This window comes from Calonectris borealis, chromosome 3 (assembly GCF_964195595.1).
Source record: "Calonectris borealis chromosome 3, bCalBor7.hap1.2, whole genome shotgun sequence".
Lineage (NCBI taxonomy): Eukaryota > Metazoa > Chordata > Aves > Procellariiformes > Procellariidae > Calonectris > Calonectris borealis.
The window spans coordinates 116,000,899-116,011,806 of NC_134314.1; the positions used below are offsets into that span (position 1 = coordinate 116,000,899).

Sequence of the window (10,908 nt, forward strand, 5' to 3'; positions counted from 1 at the left end):
TCTCCCACCTCCTCCACAGGAGCCAGCTTCCTCCAACTGCTGACCAAAGCTTGCCCCTAGTAACCTTCTTCTACCCTGAGCACATAGATGCAGTCCCAACCTACCCCCTTTCTTGTCATACTCCAGTATTAATTGCAGCAGCAAGGAAAGTCACTTATCCTACTAAGCACCCATGCACTACAATGTACAAACATGGGGAAGAGAGAGGAGAGGAGGGACAAGACAAACACATGCTGTGGTACACAGGAAGAGTCTTTGTGAAGTCATGTATAGAGGCTCATTATCATTCTTTTAATACCTGGACATCTTGTCAAGCAACAATGACCAAAAAGTTCATCTGAAAACCTGGCATTAGGTGCCCATGCACAGCTGCAGTGCTCTAACAGTAACCAACCCACTGCTAACAAATTAGAAGAACCCAGAGAATTATTAGAATCATAGAATCATTAAGGTTGGAAAAGACCTCTAAGATCATCATGTCCAACTGTCAACCCAACACCACCATGCCCACTAAACCATGTCCCTAAGTGCCTCATCTACACGTTTTTTAAATACTTCCAGGGATGGTGACTCCACCACTTCCCTGGGCAGCCTGTTCCAAGGCCTGACCACTCTTTCAGTAAAGAAATTTTTCCTAATGTCCAATCTAAACCTCGCTTGGCGCAACTTGAGGCCGTTTCCTCTCATCCTATCGCTTGTTACTTGGGAGAAGAGACCAACACCCACCTCGCTACAACCTCCTTTCAGGTAGCTGTAGAGCACGATGAGGTCTCCCCTCAGCCTCCTCTTCTCCAGACTAAACAGTCCCAGTTCCCTCAGCCACTCCTCATAAGACCTGTGCTCCAGGCCCTTCACCAGCTTCGTTGCCCTTCTCTGGACACGCTCCAGCACCTCCATGTCCTTCTTGTAGTGAGGGGCCCAAAACTGAACACAGTATTTGAGGTGCGGCCTCACCAGTGCTGAGTACAGGGGCACGATCACCTCCCTGCTCCTGCTGGCCCCACTATTCCTAATACAGGCCAGGATGCCATTGGCCTTCTTGGCCACCTGAGCACTCTGCCGGCTCATGTTCAGCCGGCTGTCAGCCAGCACCCCCAGGTCCTTTTCCTCCGGGCAGCTTTCCAGCCACTCTTCCCCAAGCCTGTAGCGTTGCCTGGGGTTGTTGTGGCCGAAGTGCAGGACCCGGCACTTGGCCTTGTTGAACCTCATACAGTTGGCCTCGGCCCATCGATCCAGCCTGTCCAGGTCCCTCTGCAGAGCCTTCCTACCCTCCAGCAGATCAACACTCCCGCCCAGCTTGGTGTCGTCTGCAAACTTACTGAGGGAGCACTCGATCCCCTCGTCCAGATCATTGATGAAGATATTGAACAGGACCGGCCCCAGTACTGAGCCCTGGGGAACACCGCTCGTGACCGGCCGCCAACTGGATTTAACTCCGTTCACCACAACTCTCTGGGCTGGGCCGTCCAGCCAGTTTTTTACCCAGCGAAGCGTGCACCTGTCTAGGCCGTAAGCCGCCAGCTTCTCTAGGAGAATGCCGTGGGAGACAGTGTCAAAGGCTTTACTAAAGTCCAGGTAGACCACATCCACAGCCTTTCCCTCAGCCACGAGGCGGGTCACCTGCTCATCGAAGGAGATCAGGTTGGTCAAGCAGGACCCGCCTTTCATGAACCCGTGCTGGTTAGGCCTGATCCCCTGGTTGTCCCGGACATGGCTCGTGAGCACCCTCAAAACCAACCGCTCCATGATCTTCCCCGGCACCGAGGTCAGGCTGACCGGCCTGTAGTTCTTCGGATCCTTCTTTGGGCCCTTCTTGTAGATGGGTGTCACATTGGCTAGCCTCCAGTTGTCCGGGACTTCCCCTGTTAACCAGGACTGCTGACAAATGATGGAGAGTGGCTTGGCAAGCTCCTCCGCCAGCTCCCTCAAGTACCCTCGGGTGGATCCCATCTGGCCCCATAGACTTGTGAGCATCCAGATGGTGTAGCAGGTTGTTAACATCTTCCTCTTGGATTATGGGGGGTTTATCCTGCTCTCCGTCCCTGCCTTCCAGCTCAGGGGGCAAGTACCCTGAGGATAACTGCTCTGACTATTAAAGACTGAGGCAAAGAAGGCTATTTGTTCCTCTCTGGCCTGTAAGACACAGCAATATAGGCCAGAACATACTGCAACGAAGACTTTTTAAGTCAAAATCATCTGGCACTCTGATTTCCTTACTAGTCTGATAATAGCCATTATCAACTGCAGAGACAAATCAAACTGCCAAATACCTTGCACTAGTTTATCCTATTTACATTAAATCCTTCAGTAACCTATCTGTATACAGGCAGCTACAGTCCAGTTTCCCAAAGCAACAACTGATCAGGACACTTTATTGCCAAAGGAAGAGATGTGACCAGGCAGATGAGGTCAGACAGGTTAACATGAGCTCTTGATTCCCCAAATGTACTGCTACTTCAACATTCTTGTGACCTTCCATCTGTAAGAAAAGTATTAATTTCCTAAAAAGAATATCTAAATAGATTATGTTCTGCACCAGAACTGGCAATTTATTTTAATTATCACAAAGAATAGTACTATTTGGACAAATGGGACATAAAACAAGATTTCTAAAAATATTTACTTCAATAGTTTACATTCCAGCAGTATTCCAAATACCTTCAGGTGAGAAGTTCACTGGTCTTTTATCAACAGGACGGACAGACCAGCATTCACACATTCCTTGTTTTTTCCATCTGTTAATGCCCTTTGTAGACATTTTTTTAAGTCAAATCAAGTGTACAAGCACCTCCAGACAGGTTTTCAGCTTTACTAAGCTTTGAGGAGGTGCAAATAAAAACACAAGGTACAAATCACCATAACATTCAAGACCGAACAGTAAGTACAACAGCTGGTACTGGTAACTCTTCACTCTAATCAGTGCTCTGTAGGAATGAAGTCCTACAACAGGCACACACCTGCAGGACAGCCATTGACTGGCTGCTGCACTACACTCAGTTCACAAGTGCCTGTAACAGCCTGCCGCCTGCTTTTCACCACAGCGGCATATGACCTGCTTCAGCTACCCAAATATTAACAGAAACAGCAGGGTTATCACAAAATATTTCTTAGTTAGAAATGCACAGTTTATTTCAACACACCAATAAAAAAAGCCCAACATTTTCAGATCACAGAATGTTAACACAACAGAGTTTTGCATTAGTCTACTAATAAGACTTTTAAAAGATCCAGATTCATGCCAATTGTTAGTCAATAGAAACAGCCTTCTAGGACTAAGCCCTTACATTTATAAAGACACCACAAAATCCCTTATAATAATGTAAACAAAATAAATTTTCTTCAACTTTTTAAATTTGAATCCATTCTTTCAGGGCTTGCACTCCTTCAAGGGCTTCCTGATGGTGAGTGACTGAAAGGGAAAGAAAAACATCAAGAGCAACTCCTACAGCAAAACCAACAGAAACTGTGCATGCTACCCCAGCTTTCCTTTGTTCAGGAGCCCTGCCCCCCTGCCTCATAATGCCCCTCCCCAAATAGTTTTCATTTACCATGTTACATTTTACACCTTTATAAGTAACAACTGCTTTAAGCTTGAAAGGGGCATGCAAAATAAGAGACATCAGCTGCGTGAGACAGCTAGGTGAGACATCAAGCCTACTCAAAAGGCACCTTGGAGCCTGCGCTCCAGCTGTGCAGAGAAATTTTTACTCTGCCATAACCTACACAGTTCCAGTTTAGGGCTAGCCATGAGGCACTATCTCAGACTACGTAAATTCCAGCATATACTTCTCTGGTTACACAGGAAAACTTGCTTCTTTCTTTGCAGTGCATAGCAAAACTTGGCAGCTGTGCAACTAAGTCAGAGCAAGCTGTGAGGAGCCACCAGCAGGAATTTAATCCTGCCACATATTTATGGTTTGCTCCATACGTTACATTACTCACTTCTTCCCCAGATTCTAAATTCCTCAGGAACTTTGGGATAGTTGATTCTCATTTGCCCACATTTTCTGTTGTCCTTTAAAATTTCATTGAAGTCGGTTACCTTAGAGTTATTATCATGAAGTTCTGACTACCAGCAGTAGGAAGTGCCCATAAAACTTCATGTTTTCATAGTAGGAAGTGCCTATAACAATTCACCTTTTCATAGTTCACAAATTAAGACAAGTAAAAAACTTTAAGCTTCTATCCTTGCACAAGTTAACTTCTATAGCAACCACTCCAGACACTAGTTCTATGTAACTGTATGGCACACTCCAGTTTTAAGATATTCCTACCTTCTCTTTGGAGATGGTGATCTGGACTTTGAGCGACTGTTAAAAAAAAAAAACCACAACATCACAAAAACCAATCAATGTGGTAAACTTGTATACACTCAGTAACCACTTTTGACCATTTAAAAAACAGTAAGAACAGTCTGATGTTGTTAAATACATTAAAAGACACCACCCTTAATGCTGCTGATAGCAAGTATACCCAATTACTTTAAGCAAGAAGCTGTGGTTGAGAAGGAAAACTGCTGAAAGCTGGAGCCTTTGGGAAAAGAGCAACACACAGCTTCAAAGCAGCTATAAAACGATCACGGTAATCCTGCAAAGCGGGAGCAGTGAATCAAGTAGAGGAGAGTCAGGAAGACTGACAACTACAGACAGTTGAAAACAAAGGTAGGGAAAGATATGCCCCAAATCCTGTCAAAAACACTTTTTGTCACAATCATGGGTTAAACAAAAACCTGTATCCACAATCCTTCTGGAAGAATTGCCTACTGTCCCACAAAAATCAGCTATAAAAAAAATTCCATAAAAATAATGTATGAAAAATATTTTTAAATCAGCTATTAAAAAAAACCCAAACAAACAACAACAACAAAAAAAACCACAAAAAAACTCTTACACATGCAACTGAAATACTGGTCCACACAGAGATTTTGAATCATGACAAAAAAAAAAATACTGAGTGCTACTTGTATTTATACGCTCACCTTTTAGCAGGTAAGCCAGATTTAGATCTACCATGGGACCCAGACCTACAACAGGAGAAAAATAAAGCTCAGCAAAGCAGCCAGTGGAATGCCATACAATGAAAGTTAGTTAAACCAGCAACAGCAAATTCATACTACACAGCATCACAAACCAGAGCAGAAGGCTCTGGTGCTGCAGGCTTTTCTTGTGAAATTTCAGGAGAATTCTTTAGCTCTTATTCCAGAGACCCCACTTACCAGAAAAGAGTACAAGCACAAGAAGCTCCCCAGCAAAGCTTCAGCTACCACTTTCACAAAACAGAAGACCCTCTACCAGGCTCCCAGACTTTCTCCCCACCTGCAAGTATCCCTTCCGTAAAGGGAAGAATAGTTTCAAGTGTCATCTTTGAAAATCTTTTAATAGCACATTAAGAGCCTGGAATCAGCCACAGGTAAGCATGTGTGCTGAAGAGCTGATATATTCTTCAGATCAAGCTCCCAGTGCCACTTTTCTTCAAGTATAATATAGCCTTTTTCATCAGTCACCCCAATGAAAACAGCATTTTAGTTTTCTCTTCCACATCTGGCTACTAATGTGTAAACTATTCCCAGTTCATCTTATGAATTAAAATCTACTCAAACAGTGAGACCTTCCTCCCATATTTATCATGTTACTTTACCAACTCAAGTATTTGCTGTTACTTAGAAAATATTTGTCCTCCTAGAGTGTCAGAATTCAGGCATGTGGTATTACTGAACATCAGAAAGCCCAGCATTCAAGATAATCAGTTGTTTAAATAGACTTGGCCAAAAAAGTAAAAAAGTTTTATTCTATTTCTGCTCAGAACTGTTTTTAAAGGGTAATCAAGATTCATCTTTACCTGGCCTATTAACTTATAGAAATATTACATGGACACTTGGCATAAGTTAAACAGTTACGTGCCACTGCTTTGAAACCTTCCTGGTCACTATGCTGAGCCATCCTCTGTCACAGTTCCTAACACTACAACCAGTAATTTTGTTACTGTATCACAGTTACACAGGATGGAGTTGCCCACAACTACCCCAAATACCCATGTATTTTGTAGCATGAGCATAACTTCCTTTGATAAGAAATACAGTAGCAGCACACAAGAGCATCATCTTACTAAAAGAACTGCTGGTAAATCCTCCTTCCGAGAGGCACAGCAACAAAGCAGGACTGCAGATCAAAAGCTCTAGAAGCAGCACCAGTTACGTACTAGTGTTTTGCTGTATTAGCAGAGGACCAGCACTGACTGGAGTTTTCACAATGCTTCCAGAACTCCAGTCCTGAACTACCACTTCTCACCACTGCAATTGCAGACCTATGCAAAGTTAGCATTCCTCAGAAATTTCAATACGAGTATCAAGTCTTTCATGCAGACACATGACTGTCCCAGAACTAGAAGTCACCAAGCAACGTCAGCAGTATCCAGGCTCTTCCACAGCAGCAGCATGCAATTTGAGCCTGGCTAGTCATCTCCTGCATTACAGGCCTGTATGAGTAATAAGTCGGGACAGCTTTAGTAATAATCATCATCATCCCCTTAAAGGATCAATGTCTAAGTCCTAAAGTAGCAGGCAGGCCCCTAAAAAACATTTCTCTTCCCCTATTCTAATGCGAAACAAAAGACAACTTCTTCCAACTTACCAGCTCTCCCATTTTTATCCTACTCTTTCACCCTTCTTCCAACTAAGACTTATCACAAAGGATAGAGGAAAATAACGCGGGAGCATTTACTCCATACACGGAAAACATCCAGATCCACAAAACCAGGGCTACATGTCAGAGAAGTCCTTCAAAACACTACCTGTGGCATTAAGATTCATGGTCCTGTTCATTCAGCCCTCTAAACCTCTGAAGTCAAGCATCCTACCCCACGTAGTGTAGTTCTTAGCACTACAGCAATTTAATTTGATCTAACTCTCAGAACTGGAACTGACAAAGCTGAAAAGCTGTAAGCAAGAGTTCAGTCAATAGTGGCAACCTTTTCATTGCTTCCCCCCCCCAAGCATTTGGGATTTACAAAAAAACATGCCAAGAAAAACCTAAGCAGGACACAAGGTCAAGCATTCTCTACATGCACAGGCATTAAATAGTTGTCAAAACTTCTCTCCACAGACCTTAAATCATATATATACTTTGTTTATGGCTACATATACATCGACTATATAGAGCCACACACCAAAACAAACTCATGTTTATTACAAGAAATCAACCACTACTTTAGTCTGTGAAAAGGCATAAGTTATTAACATTAAGTGTGAATATTGCTGTGCTGCACAACCTTTTAACCCCTTCCAGCCAAACTCCCCTGTGGAAGAAAAAAAAAAAACAAACAAAAACCACAACACACACACACCACCCCAGAACTATTATTAGTCTGAATTAAAACAAGTATCTTACCTGCTTCGAGGCCATACAACAGACCGGGACCTTGAGCGTGATCTGGACCTAGATCTAGAAAAACAGCAGTGAAAGCTCAACTACTACTACGTGATTCATACAGCTGAGATAGTATTCTTTGACTTTGACCCTGACCTCAGAGAATTTTGTTGAAACTATTGGTTTTGCAGAAGTTAACTTTTATTGTTAGAAAGCTGTAGTATATTTGGCCAGTATTACCATCCACATAAGAAATCTCACTGCCCTAGCTGACTAAGCATAATTACTCCCTGTATGCTTGAAGCTGAAGTAGGAAACCTTAACCATACATCATGGCTGTAGCTTTGGTACAGTATAAAAAAAGCTCAGAAACAGTAGTTCCAAAATTATGCTTAAGTTTTTAACTTCAAGGAAAGCATTCAGATTAGCTCGCATGGATATAACACCATGAAGGTTCCCGTGCATGTGCAAACACATGGATTGCAAAATATAAACTTAATGTTAACTCAACAGTTATGTTCCCTTCAACAGTGTTTTGGGCTTAATAGAAAACACATACCTTGATCTCCTTAAAGAACCAGACCGAGATCTGCGGGGTGAAAATGATCTATACCTACGAGGAGAGATTGACCTGGACCTGCGGTAGGAAGCTGACCTTGATCTACAAAACACAGGGGAAAACAACCAAAATTACTGCAAGGTACTTTTCACAAGGACTACAGAAAGGGGTGGAGCAGAGGGAGGAGTAAGAATAAGAATGAAAACACAACAGCCAGAACCCTACCTCCTACCACGACTCCGACTGCGTGACCGAGAATACCTTCTTCCTCGGGACCTTGAACGGGATCTAGACCGGGACCTGGTTTTAGGTTAGAGAAAAAAGGTATCAGGAAACAGCTGCAGCAATCAGTGCACGTGAGGCCCTGCTGAAGTCAAAACTGATTTCAGACAACTAAAAAGAAAAAAAAAAAAAACAACCAAAACAAAACCAAAACCAAACAAAACAACAAAAACACACCACTAGCATCTGTCAGTTGGAAAAATCTCTGGGCCTACTTGTCTTGAGCATTTTACTACCTAGAAAAATGTTAAAAGCTGAATTACATTGCAGAATTACATTAGAATAGAAAACACTGTAATGCGTATTTAAAATAAACCTTGCAAGTTTGCAGGTCGACCCTCTTTGGCCCAAGGTCTAGCAGATCTAGACGATCTAGAAGTATCTATAGCCGATCGCTGCATCTAGGTGTTCTCTTCAATCTAACGACGATCAAACTGACAGCCCAATGAGCCAGGGTGAGGCTTGATTGACGCAAGAAGATTTTTCTAGGTGGGAATGTGGTCAATCTGGTGTTCCTCTTTCTAAACCGGAGGGGGGCCCCCAATTGAAAGCCAAATTTACTGTTACGGCGATCACCGTCTCAAATTTTCTGCCCTTAAAGAATAAGGTGAAGCTACGTGTAGATGGCTCGAGGGGATCTGGCCTCTTATGCTGATCACCTCAAGGTCTAGGAGGATCTTAAGTGTCGGATTTGCAAGGCGCCTCAGCATGAAATCTTAAGGCTCGTGACATTCTGAATCAAGGCGACTGACTCAAACGAAGAAACCTGAAAGGTTTTGACCAGGTTGATTATTAAGATATTAACATTTTATATGTATTAGCAAAAAAAATTGTGATATACACCTGTTGACTTACAACATTAAGAGTTAAAACTGGTGTAACATTCTGTTCTTTGCTAACAAGAGCTACACAAAAGTGAACTGGCGAAGCAACCCAGCCACTCTGGCCCCACACGTACCTGCTCCGCCTTCGGCGACTATAGCGGTGACAATCATAAGCATAGTGGCCTTTCTCACCACACTCATAGCATCTGTCATTAGGGTCAAAGGGGCGCCGTGCAGGAGGCCTGTCGTAACGGGAGCGACGAGGCATCCCTGTTGACACTTCCACTCTAACCCTCGAGCCACATATTATCCTGCAAAACATAGAATGTATTAATCACAGGAATACTTTTCTCCCCTGTTCTTGTTATACACAGAACGAATATTGTTGATTGGTGCAGGCTGAGGAGGTCAGAAACTGCAGCCAGAGCAGTCAAGCAGGTTTTAGGCATGCACATACTTCCCATCGAGGCCGAGCACAGCATCTTCAGCATCCCTCGGGTCTTCAAACTCCACGAAGGCAAACCCCGGCGGGTTCCTCGCGATCCACACGGTTCTCAGGGGCCCGTAGTAGCTGAAGGCTCTTTCCAGCTCGCCTTTGCCCGCGCCCGTGCCCAGGTTCCCCACGTACACCTTGGTCTCTGCCGGCAGGGATGCCATGTCAGGGCCGGCGCCCAGCCCCACAGAGCGGCCGCCGCGCGCAGGCGCGACGCTGGACACGAGGCCGCGCGCGCGGCCCGACCGCCGCCGCCCCTCCCCCCTCCGCTCGCAGGCGCCGCCATCTTTGACACCGCCTCCATTTTGGTGCGCTCCCGTCGGTGCCGCGCTTTCCCTTCCCCCACCGCCAGCAGGGCCTACTCTTCGCCGGACCCGCGGCCACAGCCCCAGCGGCCCCACGGCGGCGGCTGCCTGCCCCCAGCGTCCCCCTCCTCAGCCCCATCCTCTCTCACAGCCGGCCGCCCGAAACAACGGCCACCTTTCCCCATCCTCAGCGCGGCGCGAACGACGCCGCTCTCCAAATGGCAGGCCCCTCCCGCTCCACACTGCCTCCGACTCCCCATCCCCCCCCCTACCGTAACGCCCGTAGCGCGACATCTTCCCAGCTACAGGCCGAACTCCACGGGCGACCCTTATGTAGAACGAGCCGCCGCTGCGACTGCGCGCCGCGCCCCGACGGCTGTACGGGGGGCGGGGCTCTGGTCGCTTGGCAACGCGGGGCGGGGCAGGACAATCCCGCTCCTCGGGCGCGGGCAAGTCTCGCGAGAACGGCGGCGGCCCGGGTGCGCCTGCGCATTGCGGCGCGGGTATGGGTCCCGGGGCGCGGTCCGCAGCTCCACTCACTGGCTCCCGGTGGGGATGCTCCTTTCCCGGGTGGTTTCCACTAGGCAAGCTAGTCACCCCTGCTGTGCAGGCCTCACGTCCGTTGTGGCCATAGTCAGGTGCCTCTCCTGGAGCACTCATGTTGTCAGTGCGGCTCCTCATGGGCACAGACAACCACTGCTCGCCTCCTGCGAGAGCTCCCGGCCATAGTGCACCTGGCTGTGAGGAAGGCATGGTGGTGCAAAGAGGGATCAGAGGAGACCACTTGTTCCACTCATCGCCCCTCATGTGAGACAGTAACTCAGCTTCTGGCCCGGCTGAGACTGGAGGTAAAGGAGCCTACCAAGCTCCCTACTCCCTGGCGAGGAGGTAGGAGGCGTTACCTTCCTTGTAACGAGGCATTGTCAAGCTGTTCTTAAATCTCTTAAGCGGAGTTTGACCTGACACTAGCTCTAACGCTGAATACATCCCAACTACCCTCAGGTACCCCGGAGTTCAGGCACTGGTCAATTCCAGACAGACAGCTGAAGTGTTTGTGCGTTGGCATCCACCAACCTTTTCA

At 46.2% G+C, this 10,908-nt stretch overlaps 1 protein-coding gene across 6 annotated transcripts; it reads right to left on the bottom strand.

Annotated features, from left to right (window-relative positions):
- Nucleotides 1-2,601: 2,601 nt before the first annotated feature.
- On the bottom strand, nt 2,602-10,221 carry LOC142081038 (serine/arginine-rich splicing factor 7-like). Of its 6 annotated transcripts, XR_012673203.1 has the most exons (10): nt 10,100-10,221; nt 9,487-9,667; nt 9,164-9,340; nt 8,149-8,223; nt 7,924-8,025; nt 7,386-7,439; nt 4,979-5,023; nt 4,275-4,310; nt 3,929-4,015; nt 2,602-3,409 (listed from the first exon to the last, which is right to left on the bottom strand). XR_012673203.1 is itself a non-coding variant. In XM_075147511.1 (9 exons), the coding sequence occupies exons 1-9, from the start codon at nt 10,119-10,121 to the stop codon at nt 3,385-3,387; spliced, it is 717 nt and encodes a 238-aa protein (XP_075003612.1). In that variant the 5' UTR covers nt 10,122-10,221; the 3' UTR covers nt 2,602-3,384. The 6 variants fall into 6 exon arrangements, 4 of the variants coding, with proteins under 4 accessions (XP_075003612.1, XP_075003615.1, XP_075003614.1 ...); XR_012673204.1 differs by lacking the exon at nt 4,979-5,023; XM_075147511.1 differs by lacking the exon at nt 3,929-4,015.
- Between the last annotated feature and the right edge of the window lie 687 nt (nt 10,222-10,908).